The sequence below is a fragment of the Gobio gobio genome, assembly GCF_949357685.1.
Source record: "Gobio gobio genome assembly, chromosome: 12".
Classification (NCBI taxonomy): Eukaryota; Metazoa; Chordata; class Actinopteri; order Cypriniformes; family Gobionidae; genus Gobio; species Gobio gobio.
This window is the reverse complement of record NC_137105.1, coordinates 48,517,919-48,535,956: the sequence shown is the minus strand read 5'-3', so window position 1 is coordinate 48,535,956 and position 18,038 is coordinate 48,517,919. Positions and strand designations below refer to the sequence as shown.

The following is an 18,038-nucleotide window of genomic DNA, read 5'->3' as shown; positions in this document are numbered from 1 at the left end:
CATCCCGTCAATATTTTAGCAAAGCATCCTGACTGGACTAGGAAAAAATAAACTAGTAGGTAAGCGGGAAAAGTGAGTATTACGGTAGAACATTTGCGTCATGCGACTATTTCCCGTACTTACGGTAATGACGCTCTACGTTGATGCGCGTTCCGAAAACAGTTCCTGTTTACATTTGCTGTCAAACGTGATGTTTTTATGCCGCGTTTACTGGAAGGAACTTCAGTTTTATAGGTAAATTGGACGTTTAACCTACACTTTCATTCGTTATATGTCAATCTTGGGCGTACGCAATCAATTTCGCTATTTGCCTCCCAACTAACTCGGCTTTTTCTTCTACAGAACGACTGGTGGTTATTAAACCTCGCTAAATGTAAATCATCCAATATGTTTAGTAAGCAGTTAGTCTGATATTAGCAGTCTCTACTAACTAAGGAAGTGTGTTGAGTGTTTATAAAACTGAGTAGAGAGAATGAAAACAACTCTGGCATGTCATGACTCCACCACCTCTTCTTTAACTTTTAGTGTTTAGGTTATAATCGACGTGAGCAATCATAGACAGCTGGCATATGTGTCTCACCGGCCCTCTGGCCCAGATTGATGTGTGCACTCGTCGGAAAGCCAATGTCTGTGTCCGCCCTGCGACTGATCCGCGTCCGGAGGCTGAGCTCCACCACCGGACCCGCGGTGAAGAGAGCAGTGCCATGGAGAGATTACAGTAAGAGCCTGAACCCACTGACATGCCAATCACCTACATGTCTGTAAAACAAAAAGGTTGTCTAGGAATGCAGCTCACTTGGATTTGAGACACAGCCTAAATTTATCTGGCACTTTCCAAGATACTTGTCAAATACAACAGGGCATGATATGTAACCCTGGACCACAAAACCAGTAATAAGGGTCTTTTTTTTAAATTGAGATTTATACATCACACAGAATATTTGACAGAACTACTTGAAAATCTGGAATCTGAGGGTGCAAAAAAAAATCAAAATATTGAGAAAATCTCCTTGAAAGTTGTCCAAATGAAGTCCTCAGCAATGCATATTACTACTACTAATATATTTTAATATATTTACAGTAGGAAATTGACTAAATATCTTCATGTACCATGATCTTTACTTAATTTCCTAATGATATTTGGCATAAAAGAAAAATCGATAATTTTGACCCATATAATTAATTGTTGGCTATTGCCACAAATATACCCGTGAGACTTATGACTATTTTTATGGTCCAGGGTCACATATGGCATCTACATACATTTTAAAACCCTTATTTATATATTTTTAGATAAGCATTAAATAAACAGTCGATAGGAAAACAATTTTTTAGTTTAGACATTGTTACGATTAATGTTAAACAATGTTACAAAATATTTATACAGTGCCCTTCACTAATATTGGAACCCTTGGTAAATATGAGCAAAGGCGGCTGTGAAAATAAATTTGCATTGTTTATCCTTTTGATCTTTCATTAAAAAAAATCACAAAATTCTAACCTTTCATTGAAGTAAAACAACTGAAAGTGGGGAAACTCACATTATGAAATAAATGTTTTTCCCCAATGCATGTTGGCCACAATTATTGGCAACCCTAGAAATTCTTATGAATAAAATATCTCTGAAGTATATTCCCATTTATATTTTTATGTTCTTTTAGCACACCAGGGTGAATAGGAGCATGAAATTGTCCAGCCATGACTTCCTGTTCCACAGGAGTATAAATATGAGGAAACACAAAGGCCAAATTCCCTTAATCATAATCACAATGAGTAAAACCACAGAATATAGTTCTGATGTGCAGCAAAAGATTGTTGAGCTTCACAAAATAGAAAGTGTGTGTAAGAAAAGAGCTAAAGCATTGAAAATCCCCATTTCCACCATCAGGGCAATAATTAAGAAGTTCAATCAACTAAAGATGTCAGGAATCTGCCTGGAAGAGGACGTGTGTGTATATCGTCCTAATGCACGAGAGGAGGAGAGTTTGAGTGGACAAAGACTCTCCAAGATCACAGCTGGAGAAGTGCAGAGATTAGTTGAGTCTTGGCTCAGAATGACTAAAAAATGTATCAAACAGCTCCAACATCACCACATGTTGTTTGGGAGGGTTTGAAGAAAAATCCTCCTCGCTCATCCAGAAACAAACTCCAGCATATTCAGTGTCAGACACGACTGGAGCTTCAGACGGGACCTGGTTCTGTGGTCAGATCAAACTAAAAAAAGAGCTTTTTGGCACAAACACACCAGATGGCTTTGGTGCAAACAGGGATAAAAGTCCCCCATGCCCTCGGTTAAATACACCGCTGGATCTTTAATGTTGTGGGTCTGTTTTTTTGCTGGAGGTCCTGGACATCTTGTTCAGATTCATGGTATCATGGATTCTAGCAAATACCAACAGATCAAAAATCAAAACCTGACGCTTCTGCTAGAAATCTGATAATGGGCCGTGGTTGGATCTTCCATCAGGACAATGATCAAAATCAACACAAAAATGTGTGACTGAGCACAAAATGAAGCCGTCCCAGTTCCTGAGCTGAACCCTATAGAGAATGAGTGATGAGCTGAAGAGAAGAGCTGGAATCTGAAGGATCTGGAGAGATTCTGGATGAAGGAATGGGCTCTGATCTCCAAACTCATCAGGCGTTACAGAAGAAGACTCAGAGCTGGTCTCTTGGGGAAAGCACGTTGCAATAATGTGGCCAACGTGAACTAGAGAAAGCATTTATTTCATAATGAGAGTTTCCCCTACTTTTAATTGTTTTACTTCAATGAAAGGTTAGATTTTTGCTCATTTTTTGAATGAAAGATCAAAAGAATAAACAATGCAGATTTATTTTCACAGCCGCCTTTGCTCATATTTACCAAGGGTGCCAATAATTCTGACCACAACTGAACTGCCTGCTTTATTTATTTCTTTGATAAATTGACAGATTTATTCTGAATGCTGGTCTTCATCTCTTTCTTGTCTCTAGGAAAAATAGCAAAAGTGACAGGAGCAATAGTGTTGGGGTAGGTTTGCAGATTCTTATTTTTAGTGTTTGAATGTATCCGACAAGCCATGAGTAAAATGATATCATTCAATTTCACAGAATGTCAGAGGAAGTAGATGTTAAAAATAAAATATATTCTGAGCCAGATTGTTATCCCTCTCTGAAACACATTGTGACTTTATCAAGTTTGCTTACACAGAGGCTGTGTTTTCATCACATATGAGGTGGTTACTCTCAACCAGGCCCTCACTATCGACACCAGTGCAATACTACAGGAGAAGCACAAGTCCTACATCTACCTGACTCATGCCACTAACAGGGAACAGGAGAGCTTCGCTTCTGGTACATTGTGTTTTTGTGCTTGAGAGAGTGTGTAAATATCAGTGAGCTGAAAGATTAATTTGCATTAACCCCTCAAAAGCAACTTGCAAATGAGGAATACTACACCACTACTACAAACTATTCATCCTAAAGGGACAGCAGTGGTCCCGATTTGCTGAAGAAAGTACTGCTAGTGATGAAAATGAGGCGCTTTGAACAAACTTTGAAAGGATTTGTGGTATCTGTCAGGAGTTATAAATCAATGAAGCACACAAGACAGGAGTAGCGAGCTTTATCCATCTTATTTACTCTTCCACATACGTTCTACTCAACCGTTCAACAGTTCAGACTTGTTTTTCATATAGTAGTCAACAAAAAATTCACAAACACAACAGAATAGTACAATATTTGTATGTTTCCAGAGGTATTTGGCCAGTTTTTGCAGGGGCATCAGAATTCATTTTTTTGATAGTATATTAGAATTGCATGTATTGCAATTGATTTACCTGTAGGAATTTATTAATTTCCCTCAACAGACAATATTCCCTTTTCAGGCCTCACTATCAAGACCAGGAAGGAGCTTCATAAAGCAGCTAGAAAGTTTCTTGAAATTACATCAAGAGTTCTGCGTCGCCCACTGGATGGTGAGTAGTTTCATCTCTATTTGATGGCAATGACAAGTCACGGTGCCTATTAATGCTTTTAAAATATTACAGATAAATATTTGTTGACAGTAGGCACTGTCTGAAACAAAGCATCTGCTGTTTGTTGAATGAGGAGAGGTTTTTGTTCTAGATAACACCTGTAGCTACACAGAGAGGAATTGTTCTGTTCTGTTTTAAATGGGACGGTATCTTCTGCATAATGTGGAATCTAATACACTTTGCTTACATTTTTTTTTATTTTTTTTTATCACAGCATACTTGGTATCAGGTTTGAGACTGAAGGGTAGTTTATAACAGGGGTTTTCAAACTGGGGTCCGGGGACTAAGACTAAGGTTCTATGGGGTCCCCAGAAAATTTCAGAGAATAAAAGAACGAAGCAAAAATGGATAAAGTCTAACGAACATTCGAACTGTTATACTTTCTGTCTCCTTTCTTGCCGTATACACACATTCCAGAATTGAATGTTTTCGTTGTATCTTTCTAGTGAGTTTTTCTCACTATAGTCCCCTTTATCTCGCTCACTGGGGTTGTAAGGTAGTATTCTTAACTAAGTACGTATGCTCCTTACATACATTTATTGGGAAAGTTGCTTATACAAATAATTTGAAAATGTTCTTCTTCTTGAGGTTTATACATTCAACATTATACTGTATAGTAGATTTAAGTTTGGAAACAATATGTTGTATTCATAATGTCATACTTACTATTTATCTATCAGTTTATTCACAGACAAGGCTTAAGCTAGTCCCAGACTAAAATGCATGTTTGAGTTGTTTTAACTGAAAAAAAACTTGCATTGATATATCTTAAAATATGTCAGTGCCATTGTTTTGTCTCAAGATGCACAGCAGTAATGTTTTTATATTTATATAATGTTTATAAAAGCTATACTTAAGGCCTAATCCTGGCTTAGTCTAAGCCCTGTCTGTGAAACCGGGCCTAAATGTTTTTTCATATATCAAAATATATAGATGGATTTTAGGAAGGGGGTCCCTCATAAAAGGTTCATCATATTTGGGGGTCCTTGGCATCATAAAGTTTGAAAACCCCGGGTTTATAATAAACTCTACTGTTCAAAAGTTTGGGGTCAGTAAGATTTTTTTAAAGAAATGAATACCTTTATTCAGCAAGTATGCAATTAATGCATCAAATATGTCAGTAAATACATGTTACAAAACATTTCCATTTCAAATAAACGCTGTTCTTTTGAACTTTCTACTCATCAAAGAAACATGAAAATTATATGACGATTTCTACAAAAATATTACAACACAGCACAACGGCTTGATAATCATCATATTAGAGTGATTTCTGGAGGATCATGTGACACTGAAGACTGGAGTAATGATGCTGAAAATTCAGCTTCAGGAATGAATTACAAAAGGGTAATTTTAAGTAGTAAGAATAATAAACAAGATTTGTGTCAAATAAATGCAGCCTTGGTGAAAATAAGAGCCTTTTTTCAAAAATCTTACAGACCCTAAACTTTTGAATTGGTAGTGTATGTTTAGCAAAAAAGAAGTTTAGCAAAGTGTGCCATAGTAGTAGACCGATAGACTATAGAAAAATGCAGATCAGAAGTAATGTACTCTCCATGCTTAACTGAAGGCATCTGTTTCCATTTGACTAATTTCATATTAAATCATGATTTTAAAGGCACAATATGTAAGATTTTTAGATGAAAATATCCAAAAACCACTAGAGCAATGTTATATACTTTGTTGAGCTGTGTACTTACATTATCTCAAACGTTTCCAACAATGTTTAAATTCAGAGAAATACACAATTTTACCCAGTGATACGTCGCCTGTCGATGACGTCATATCCGCACTACCCTTGATTTCTGTAGAAACCATGAAAACACCAAAGACGCTTTAATATAGTGTGTGTTTTATTAGACATGCGAGCCACTGTTTGGATCATTTATCAACAGAAACTGATCATTGTTATGCAGCTCAACACGGTTAGTCTTATTGTTTAAATCGCTTGTTTTCTTGATTCACCGCGAGTGACGTTTTTACCTCAGAGACGACACTATTTTGTCAAGAGGCTAACAGCATAATCAGAGAGAGCTTTCTCCATCATACAATATATGTTAAATGTCATTGAGCAACAGTCATTTAGTCATCCTGTGTTTATTAAAATGGTATTCTAATATCGATCTAGATACTGCAAAGTGAACAAGTGTCTCATAGCAGCCGCCGAGTGAACGCACAGAGTAACGTTATAACACAACTCTCACACACTCAGATGTGTTTAGTGTGATTGTTTTAAGCGTGTAAAACAGCACTGCGTTCCCACACACACACAATGAAAAGAGCGTAAGCGGCGACTGCAGCATAAGCAGAATAAAAGCTCAGAGACGGTGTCTGGCGCAGGTCTCTCTCATTAGCATTAGCACATCCTGTTTCATACCAGCGTAACGCTAATAAAACTTTAATACATTCACTCATTCATGAACATGATTTCTGCCCGAGTCTGTCGGATTCCTTTCCATCGGGAAGAGTCAAGACTACAACTCCCATGATTCCACACTCACTCACGCCGTCATCAAGCTACGCCTTCGTTTTGAATAAGTGACCTCTAGTGGCCAAACTTACATACTGTGCCTTTAAGATAATTTCTAGCATGTCATTGTATTTGTAGTTATGTGAAATGAGCATGTGTTCATTTTGCTTTTTAAAACAGAGCGTCTCAGTCATCTAGACGCAGATCCTCATGAATGTGCGCTATGGATGCTGCTGAAAAGAACCTACTCTGCCGATCGGGCCGTGAGACAGCAGGCTGTGCAGGAACTGGCCCAGAATCACCACTGGCAGGGTGAGAGACGGCAGCACACTTCACTCTCATTATTAGAAAATGTCAAGATTTATTGCCATTAATGAAATGTTGTGCTGTTCTTGCTGAGCAACAAAATATATATTCTGTAAGCTCTGATGGATCTTTTGTCTCGTCCATCACAGATTATCAATACCGGACTGCAGCACAGGTGGTAGATCAGCGCACATCTGTGGCTCTCGCCCGCACACCTAACGTGGACCTGCGCTTCTTTCTCCCTCCTCCTCTACTGCCACACATTGATGATGTGAGTAGCTATCATTCAGACTAAAGCCATATTGAACTGTTGCGTAATGTCAGCTGCTAATGCTAATGTTTTGTGCATGTATAGGATATCTCAATAGAAGATGAACTCAGGCAGTTACTGGCATCCCTGCCCCAGTCGGAGGTGGATCTGTGTGTGCAGTACTTCACTTCCCTGGCACTTAGAGAGAGCAGCCAATCGCTAGCCTCTCAACGGGTGAGACATGAACACACTCAAGAGTGCAACAGCTAGCATCCACAACTTAGTAAAAATCCCATTCATTTTCTCTATAGGGGAACTGACTTATAAACTTTTGTGAGCTGTTGAAGCCATCAGCCAGCATTATTACAACTTAAATAATTGTGTTCAACAGTGAAATTTGCAGAAAATCGAAACACTGTGAATGACGTAATAATCACCCTATACCAGGGGTGTCCAAAGTCCGGCCCGCGGGCCAAATGCGGCCCGGGGATGAATTTCAAACGGCCCGCAGCGCGTCTATTAAAATGTATTACATGTGGCCCGCCACGTATCATTTACAAATCATGCAGTTTCACGATGTCACCGCAAGGTGGCAGTGCTAGACTTTAGGCCAGGGAAACAGCGCCCAAAGCGGAACGAAACAGCGCTACCTGTGCTCTGCGCAACTCAAGAGCTCTGACTCTGAACAAATGTGTTTACCTGCTGAGTGTCTCTCGCGCCCACTAAACAGCCTTCCGAAGCCCGTGAGAAGCGTTCGAGTTCAGCGCTGAGGTCTCCGGTACTGAATCTCTCTGTGATTTGATTTAATTTAAATCCAGTTAAACAGCGCTGACTTAATAAACAACACTAACGTGCAAATCAGCTGAGCCGATTCAAAATCATTTTCAAACATCAATTCGCATTTCGAATTTATCATGGATTTACTGTGGTAACACCTGTAACCATGGTAATTTGTCAGAAATGTAGATTAATATCTTTTTATTATTAATTTGTAATGTAGACATGTATTAAATGAGCAATAAAGGCCAAATTGCAGACAATTTTTTGTCATAAACTTGCAGTTTTGTGCATTTGTATTTATATGTCTATAGACTAAATACCATTCTATATATATATATATATTATATGTATTACTTGTTGCCTTGTGTGCACTGCAAAAAATGCTGTAATTTAGTACTTTTGTCCTGTTTCTAGTCTAAATATATCTAAAAATTCTTAAATCAAGATGTTACGAGATAAGTTAAATGACATTAGATATTTTTTCTTGTTTTCTGGAAAATATAATAAAATTGAAGTGAGTTTTTGTTTAAAACAAGCAAATATATCTGCCAATGGGGTAAGAAAAATAATGTTTCTGTTTGGAATCTTTAAGGAAGATTTTGGAAGATTATTTTTCTCAATTCATTTAGATTTTTTTCCCCCAGGAATCAAGAAAAAATATGTAATTTTCCTTAGTAAAAGCATCTTGATTTAAGAATTTTTTGATATTTGGACTGGAAAAAAGACAGAAATACCAAGTCAGAAAAGCATGTTTTGTAGTGTGGTTTTACCTGTGGTGATCTAAATAGAGCACTTATTAAATTTAAATAAGAATAGAGTTCTAACTCCGTAACAATATAAAAATTTCACCCATTAAAAGTTTTACAGATATTGTTAAATATCTATACATTTCCTGTGTCCTATCTCAAGCTACTCTACTGTCAGCTCAAGCTTTTGTCAAATATATATAAAAAATAGAAAGGGCACCAGCCCCCGGGTATGTCTACAACATCGAATCCGGCCCCCTTTAAAAAAAGTTTGGACACCCCTGCCCTATACTCTCAAACTACTTAAATATTTGTATATATGTACATATTTAGCAATAAACATAAAATATATTGTTTCTATATACATAATGAGCATCTTTAAATCAGTAGTTTTATATTTATCCATCATTTTTATTTCAGTTAATTCATTCACAATGCTTCATGGGATTGTAGTTCTTTCCCTGACTGAAGCTGGTTACGTTCACCGTCTCATACCTTAGTCTATTTGTTCAATTTTCAAATATTTTGTATATATATATTGTAATATTTTGATTCACTTCGTAGCTGGTAGGTTTGGTTCATTGCTTAAAATTCTTCAACAAAGCCTCTTTTTTTTTAAAAATCCCCATGGGAAATATGAATGGGAAAATATACTTCCAGAATCAAGGGTGCTGAAAAAGTGTTTATCCAGTAAGCTGTGCATTTTGGTGTGTGGTTATAGGGAGGGTTGTGGTGTTTTGGAGGAAATGGGTTGCCCTACGCCCAAAGTCTCACTTCTACCCCCTCTGAGAAGGTGGAGACGTTCTGCATGCAAGCCCTGGTGCAGCACTCAAAGGTAAAGACTTACAAACTCTGCAGAATGACATGTATTTTGCAACAAGGAAGTGGCCGATGAACAAAGAAAACAGGATGCTTGTGTAGGATGAGTGATGTTTTGTAGATGTGCTTGACGTGTACCTTCAGTTTTATTAAAGTCCCACTGTAGTCAATAATCGTATCCCTTAAAACTAATCTTCGATCACCAAAATGACATATTTAAATGTTTTTTTTCTGTGAAAAACTTCTTCAATAGCTTGAATGTAACTCTACACCCTTGCTTAATTTAGTATACGTGGATTTATGAATATGCAAATGAGCCCCGCCTCCACTCACTCACACCAGCTCAGAGACACACTCGCTCAACTTTTACTCAAGTTACTGTAGTAAATGCTGTACAAAAACGGTAATAAATATGATTAGCCTTTAGTTTGACTACGTTATCAAACAGCTAATAATGTGTTGCTAATGTTAAGGCCTGTTCACACTGGGACAATTTTTGCGCGCGTTTATCGCCGACGTTTAACGCCTCGTGACTAAACAAAGGGCGCCAAAGTGAGTGTGCACACCGATGCGCAAAACGGCAGGCATAAGAGCGTCATTTAAAAAAAACGCCTCGGGTTCATTTTTTATATTGACGCCGGCGCGTTAAAAACGGGCCGACCAATGAGATCGGCGCTTTTGTTCACGTGCCTGGAGCTGCTGAAGTGACAGTAAAACACCACTTGGTGGCGCTCAAGAACAAAACGGTCTTGCCGAGCACACATTGATACGACGAAGAAGTAGTAAGTAGACAAAGAAGAAGATGAGCTGCTAATGCTGCCTGCCAGTTAGCAAAAAGTGTGTGAATGGTTTTGGCCATAGAGATAATATGTCTGTGGTTTTGGCAAGCACGTAAATACTGTCTCTCTTCTCCTTCTGTGTGACAAGCGAGTGTCAGAAGCATAAAGTGTCGCAGCACCACCTTGTGTACCGGGAGCGCTATCTACTGAATGTGCACGTTCACTCGGCGCATCGCCAATGAAAATCGCTTGGGTGTGAACACTCAAGACGCGCCGAAAAACATCACGAAAAACGCTGGCGATATTCGTCCCGGTGTGTACAGGCCTTTACACAAACCTTGATCCCGTTCGCCATCTCAGTCCCATCCTTAGAAACGCTTTGAACATCACAGAGCGTCAGTGGAGAAAGGCATATAGTTTATCATAACATCATAATATACAGCATATACATAATTCACCCGCTATATTGCCCTGCTTTAGAGCGGTTATAGTTAATGATATGCTAAACCCCGCCCACACGGTGACATGATTGGTTACAAGGTAGTTTGTGTCATCAGAAACACCAGCGATTTCAAACGAGTCTGTCTTTGGTTCACTGCAGTTTGGTGTTGAATTTGCACATGATTTGTCTGAAAGCATATTAAAAACACCACATAGACACACAAACAACATACATTTTCACAAAAGGGAATGTTTAAGTTTAATCAAAATTTGACTTTAGCAAATCAATTCAAAGCATTTCCATTTGTGACCCTGGACCACAAAACCAGTCATTTTAAAGCTACACTGTGTGATATTTTCCCCCATCTAGCGGTTAAAATGTATATGATCATCCAGTGAATATTAGTTTCTCTTCCTCTCAATTCCGATTTCGTTTTAACTCCTACGGTGGCCGATTTAGTCCAAGATTAACATGGCTTCCAGTTCGACCTCGTCCACATTCGACACGGTGCCATCGAGTGTTAAAACGCGAAAGGCGAAGCTTGAATTTACGGGTATGTCCCTCTTTGGCTAATGTACTTTCAAGATGGAGGGGCAACATGGCGACCCGCATTCGAACCATCACCCGTATGTATTTACAATGGCATATTATAAACTTACGAGAATAATTTATTACTTGAAAGAAGTAAATATACATTAATGAGCACATATATTTTTGAAAGAACTAAGTGTTTTTAGCTAAGAATAAACTAAAAAAGTTACACAGTGTAGCTTTAAATTAAGATTTATACAGAATCTAAAAGCTGAATAAATAAGTTTTCCATTGATGTGGTTTGTTAGGATATGACAATATTTCGCCCAGATACAACTTTTTGAAAATCTGGAATCTGAGGGTGCAAAAAAATCTAAATATTGAGAAAATCACCTTTAAAGTTGTCCAAATGAAGCCCTCAGCAATGCATATTACTACTAATAATACATTGTTTGATATATTTATGGTAGGAAATTTACAAAACATCTTCGTGGAACCTGATCTTCACTTAATATCCTAATGATTTTTGGCATAAAAGACAAATCGATAATTTTGACCCATACAATGTATTGTTGGCTAATGCCACAAATACACCCGTGAGACTTATGACTGGTTTTGTGGTGCAGAGTCACATTTGGGTTGTTCTTGGTTCACAGGTTGGCAGTCATTGTGACCACATTGTTGCTAATGGAGGACTGCAGCTCTTGCAAAGAGTGTACCAGCTTCGCGGAGACTCTCCGAAAATTCAACGCAACATTGTGCGGATTATTGGAAATCTCGCCCTGAATGAGAGCGCGCACACAGCCATAGTGCAGTCAGGTTAGCCTTGTGCTTTAGTATTACTGAATCAAGAATTAGATTTTATGTTGAATAGAGTATTTTATTATTTTGTGGTTGTCCTTAAGGTTGGATGTCTGTCCTGGCTAAGATGACCCAGTCTCCACACATCATGCAGGCAACTTATGCTGCTCGTGCTTTAGCCAATTTGGACCGGGATGCAGTAAGGGAGAAGTACCAGGATGGTGTTTACATTTTGCACCCACAATGCCGCACAAAGTAAGCATGCTAGCTTATTTGGATTGCTTATGCTCACCAAGGCTTATTTGATCAATAATCAAATTAAAAATAGTAATATTGTGTAATATTATCAAAATGTACAATTTTCTTAAGCTGAATTTTCAGCATCATTACTCCAGTCTTCAGTGTCACTTTCAGAAATCATTCTAATATGATGATTTGGTCTTCTTATTATCATTCATTTGAAATATAAATCTTCTGTATCATTATAAAAGTCTTTACTGTTACTTTTTTATCAACTTAAAGGATTAGTTCACTTTTAAATAAACTTTTGCTGATAATTTACTCACCCCCATGTCATCCAAGATGTCCATGTCTTTCTTTCTGCAGTCGAAAAGAAATTAAGGTTTTGGTGGAAACAGTCCAGGGTTTTTCTCCATATAATGGACTTCAATGGGCTCCAAACGGTTCAAGGTCCAAATGACAGTTTCAGTGCAGCTTCAAAGGGCTTTAAACGATACCAGACGATGAATAAGGGTCTTATCTAGCGAAGCGATCAGTTTCTGCGAGAAACCGAGCAGTTTTTATGCTATTATTTTACCTCTTATCAGACGAACGCTAACGTCTCTGAGCTCCGCCATAACTTCCGGAAAGTAAGGTCAAATTAGATCGTGGTCATAGATGTATACGTAGATGCCTCATTAGCGACTGCACGGATCAGTAGAATGAGGCATCTACTATCGATATATCTATGACCACGATCGAATTTGACCTCACTTTCCGGAAGTTATGGCGGAGTTCAGAGATGATCACGTTCGTCTGATAAGAGGTAAAATAATAGCATAAATACTGCTCAGTTTCTCGCAGAAACTGATCGTTTCGCTAGATAAGACCCTTATTCATCGTCTGGTATCGATTAAAGCCCTCTGAAGCTGCACTGTAACTGTCATTTGGACCTTGAACCGTTTGGAGCCCATTGAAGTCCATTATATGGAGAAAAACCCTGGACTGTTTTCATCCAAAACCTTAATTTCTTTTCGACTGCAGAAAGAAAGACATGGACATCTTGGATGACATGGGGGTGAGTAAATTATCAGCAAAAGTTTATTTAAAAGGGAACTAATCCTTTAATGCATCCTTGCTGAATAAAAGTTATAATTTCTTTAAAGATAATCTTAAGAATAGCATTTTGAAGGGTAGTGTAGATGATTTGTTTTACTAATATATAATAAACACTGCTTCTGTTCAGTGAGGATTAATCATGTTTTCCATCCTGTATATTCAGCCAGCCAATCAAAGCTGATGTTCTCTTCGTGCACGGCCTCTTGGGAGCAGCTTTTAAAACGTGGCGTCAAAAGGACCGTGACGTGACGGATGATGACAAGGTGGAAGGGGTCCGAGAAGACTACACTGAATGCTGGCCCAAGGTCAGCTATTTTCTTGAAGGATCACAGTTGCCCAAATACTATTTGCGGTATAATAATGGCATTACAGTTGTATTTTGAAGGTCAGGAATTCAAATCTTATTTTGTATTTTCCACAGTCATGGTTGGCTGAAGACTGCCCAAACCTCAGAATCCTGTCTGTCGAGTATGACACCCATTTAAGTGACTGGAAGGCTAAGTGTCCTGCTGAAAACCAAAGGTAAACACAGTCATGGTGTGAATATTCAAGGATCTGCAACTCAATGTAGCATCGATGATGTCAATGTTTGTTTTGTTTTGTTTCACTTTTTTGTGCTATACAGGAAGTCCTTGGCCTACAGGAGTCAGGAACTGCTGAGGAAGTTGAAGGATGCAGGTGTAGGGGACAGGCCTGTGGTCTGGGTAGCCCACAGTATGGGAGGTTAGTCCATGGTGGGTCTTAGAATAACCAGCACCTAGCTATGAGAGGAACTGCCTAACCTTCCTGTTACATTTATTTGCGTTAGAATAGCTTTTTATTTTAAAAAAAAAGTTTAAAAACATTTGCATGAATAAGAGCGTGATCATATAATGTAACGCTAGTCAAACGATGACAGAAAAATCAGTATTTAAAAAAGACTAGAATTACATTTTCAACAGGGACTTTATTTTTTTAAAAGCCATTTATAATATGGGGTTTGTTAAGTAACTCGTATCATAATTTGATTCACAGGTTTACTTGTGAAAAAGATCCTCTTGGATGCCTCAAAAGATCCTGACCTCAGTGCACTGGTCAAGAACACGAAGGGAATTCTGTTCTACAGCGTTCCTCATCACGGCACATTCATGGCTGGGTATTCTGTAAATGTCCGATTCCTGCTGTTTCCTTCCATTGAAGTGAAAGAACTATGTAGAGGTGTGTTGTGATTTCTTTTTGTTCTCTGAATTTTAATATCATGTCAAAGGTGCAGGAAGCGATTTCTGAGAAACACTGCTGATATTTGAAATCAACCCAAACAAACACACTCCTCCCTTCATTGCTCCGCTGCTGATTGGCTCACTCTCTCTCCTCTCCCATCATGAGTGGACACACCCCCTACTGCTGATTGGCTCACTCTCTCTCCTCTCCCATCATGAGTGGACACACCCCCTACTGCTGATTGGCTCACTCTCTCTCCTCTCCCATCATGAGTGTACACACCCCCTACTGCTGATTGGCTCACTCTCTCTCTCCCATCATGAGTGGACACACCCCCTACTGCTGATTGGCTCACTCTCTCTCCTCTCCCATCATGAGTGTACACACCCCCTACTGCTGATTGGCTCACTCTCTCTCCTCTCCCATCATGAGTGGACACACCCCCTACTGCTGATTGGCTCACTCTCTCTCCTCTCCCATCATGAGTGTACTGTATATGCCCCCTACTGCTGATTGGCTCACTCTCTCTCCTCTCCCATCATGAGTGGACACACCCCCTACTGCTGATTGGCTCACTCTCCTCTCCCATCATGAGTGGACACACCCCCTACTACTGATTGGCTCACTCTCTCCTCTCCCATCATGAGTGGACACACCCCCTACTGCTGATTGGCTCACTCTCCTCTCCCATCATGAGTGTACACACCCCCTACTGCTGATTGGCTCTCTCTCCTCTCCCATCATGAGTGTACACACCCCCTACTGCTGATTGGCTCTCTCTCCTCTCCCATCATGAGTGGACACACCCCCTACTGCTGATTGGCTCACTCTCTCTCCTCTCCCATCATGAGTGTACTGTATATGCCCCCTACTGCTGATTGGCTCACTCTCTCTCCTCTCCCATCATGAGTGGACACACCCCCTACTGCTGATTGGCTCACTCTCTCTCCTCTCCCATCATGAGTGTACTGTATATGCCCCCTACTGCTGATTGGCTCACTCTCTCTCCTCTCCCATCATGAGTGGACACACCCCCTACTGCTGATTGGCTCACTCTCCTCTCCCATCATGAGTGGACACACCCCCTACTACTGATTGGCTCACTCTCTCCTCTCCCATCATGAGTGGACACACCCCCTACTGCTGATTGGCTCACTCTCCTCTCCCATCATGAGTGTACACACCCCCTACTGCTGATTGGCTCTCTCTCCTCTCCCATCATGAGTGTACACACCCCCTACTGCTGATTGGCTCTCTCTCCTCTCCCATCATGAGTGTACACACCCCCTACTGCTGATTGGCTCACTCTCTCTCCTCTCCCATCATGAGTGGACACACCCCCTACTGCTGATTGGCTCACTCTCTCTCCTCCCCCATCATGAGTGGACACACCCCCTACTACTGATTGGCTCACTCTCTCTCCTCTCCCATCATGAGTGGACACACCCCCTACTGCTGATAGGCTCACTCTCTCTCTCCCATCATGAGTGGACACGCCCCCTACTGCTGATTGGCTCACTCTCTCTCTTCCATCATGAGTGGACACACCCCCTACTGCTGATTGGCTCACTCTCTCTCCTCTCCCATCATGAGTGGACACACCCCCTACTACTGATTGGCTCACTCTCTCTCCTCTCCCATCATGAGTGGACACACCCCCTACTGCTGATTGGCTCACTCTCTCTCTCCCATCATGAGTGTACTGTACACGCCCCCTACTGCTGATTGGCTCACTCTCTCTCCTCTCCCATCATGAGTGGACACACCCCCTACTGCTGATTGGCTCACTCTCTCTCTTCCATCATGAGTGGACACACCCCCTACTGCTGATTGGCTCACTCTCTCTCCTCTCCCATCATGAGTGGACACACCCCCTACTACTGATTGGCTCACTCTCTCTCCTCTCCCATCATGAGTGGACACACCCCCTACTGCTGATTGGCTCACTCTCTCTCTCCCATCATGAGTGTACTGTACACGCCCCCTACTGCTGATTGGCTCACTCTCTCTCCTCTCCCATCATGAGTGTACTGTACATGCCCCCTACTGCTGATTGGCTCACTCTCTCTCTCCCATCATGAGTGTACTGTACACGCCCCCTACTGCTGATTGGCTCTCTCTCTCTCTCCCATCATGAGTGTACTGTACACGCCCCCTACTGCTGATTGGCTCTCTCTCTCTCTCTCCCATCATGAGTGTACTGTACACGCCCCCTACTGCTGATTGGCTCTCTCTCTCTCTCCCATCATGAGTGTACTGTACACGCCCCCTACTGCTGATTGGCTCTCTCTCTCTCTCTCCCATCATGAGTGTACTGTACACGCCCCCTACTGCTGATTGGCTCTCTCTCTCTCTCCCATCATGAGTGTACTGTACACGCCCCCTACTGCTGATTGGCTCTCTCTCTCTCTCTCCCATCATGAGTGTACTGTACACGCCCCCTACTGCTGATTGGCTCACTCTCTCTCTCCCATCATGAGTGTACTATACACGCCCCCTACTGCTGATTGGCTCTCTCTCCTCTCCCATCATGAGTGTACTGTACACGCCCCCTACTGCTGATTGGCTCACTCTCTCTCTCCCATCATGAGTGTACTGTACACGCCCCCTACTGCTGATTGGCTCTCTCTCTCTCTCTCCCATCATGAGTGTACTGTACACGCCCCCTACTGCTGATTGGCTCACTCTCTCTCTCTCCCATCATGAGTGTACTGTACACGCCCCCTACTGCTGATTGGCTCTCTCTCTCTCTCTCCCATCATGAGTGTACTGTACACGCCCCCTACTGCTGATTGGCTCACTCTCTCCCATCATGAGTGTACTATACACGCCCCCTACTGCTGATTGGCTCACTCTCTCTCCTCTCCCATCATGAGTGGACACACCCCCTACTGCTGATTGGCTCTCTCTCCTCTCCCATCATGAGTGGACTGTACACGCCCCCTACTGCTGATTGGCTCCAAGTGTGTTGTGGTTCTCGGTCCGATCCACTTTCAACAGTGTATCTTAGAAATCGCTCACTGCACCTTTAATTCCTTTTGATAAGGTTAAGATCCGACCTACGGTATTTCTCAGTTACGCATAATTTTTCTGATTATCTATTTCTACTCAGACTCTCCAGCTTTGCGGGACTTAAATGAAAGTTTTCTCAGCATTGCAAAGGATCGAGAGTTCAAGGTCATTAGCTTTGCAGAAACACTGCCAACCTCCATTGGGCCAATGCTCAAAATTCTGGTAGTTCCACCCCAGTCAGCAGGTAGGTCAACACGCAGCAGCAGTTCTTTCTTAGATAATAATTGTCAGTTTAAGGTACCTGATATCAGAAAACAACATTTCTCCTTTTTCTCATTCAGATCTGGGTATTGGGGACCTCATCCAGGTGGACGTGGATCACCTCAACATCTGCAAGCCAGAAAGAAAGGACTCTTTTCTCTATAAACGTACTTTACAATTTATTCAGGATGCTCTTGGAGGACAAAGAATGAAGTAAACTCTGAAGTCCACAGTCCAAAACCAATCTCTTGCCATGCCACTGCCTCTTGAGGATTCAACCATTACAT

General features: G+C 40.9%; 1 protein-coding gene across 4 annotated transcripts; it reads left to right on the top strand.

Moving 5' to 3' along the window:
- Positions 1-117: 117 nt before the first annotated feature.
- serac1 (serine active site containing 1) lies at positions 118-18,038 on the top strand. 4 transcript variants are annotated; one of them, XM_079830631.1, is made up of 17 exons: positions 118-234; positions 468-718; positions 2,974-3,010; positions 3,191-3,333; positions 3,867-3,956; positions 6,667-6,798; positions 6,942-7,063; positions 7,148-7,276; positions 9,290-9,403; positions 11,796-11,958; positions 12,045-12,195; positions 13,442-13,583; positions 13,700-13,800; positions 13,904-14,001; positions 14,293-14,475; positions 17,591-17,734; positions 17,832-18,038. In XM_079830631.1, exons 2-17 carry the CDS (start codon positions 601-603, stop codon positions 17,966-17,968), a joined length of 2,004 nt encoding a protein of 667 aa, XP_079686757.1. In that variant the 5' UTR covers positions 118-234; positions 468-600; the 3' UTR covers positions 17,969-18,038. The 4 variants fall into 4 exon arrangements, with proteins under 4 accessions (XP_079686757.1, XP_079686759.1, XP_079686758.1 ...); XM_079830633.1 differs by having other exon boundaries at positions 3,849-3,956; XM_079830632.1 differs by having other exon boundaries at positions 133-234; positions 526-718.

Coding starts and splice junctions, on each gene's coding strand:
- serac1 (XM_079830633.1), top strand. CDS start 601: ATGTGTGCACTCGTCGGAAAGCCAATGTCTGTGTCCGCCCTGCGACTG. Junction 3,334..3,848: donor ACAGGAGAGCTTCGCTTCTG/GTACATTGTGTT, acceptor TTCCCTCAACAG/ACAATATTCCCTTTTCAGGC. Junction 14,476..17,590: donor AGTGAAAGAACTATGTAGAG/GTGTGTTGTGAT, acceptor ATTTCTACTCAG/ACTCTCCAGCTTTGCGGGAC.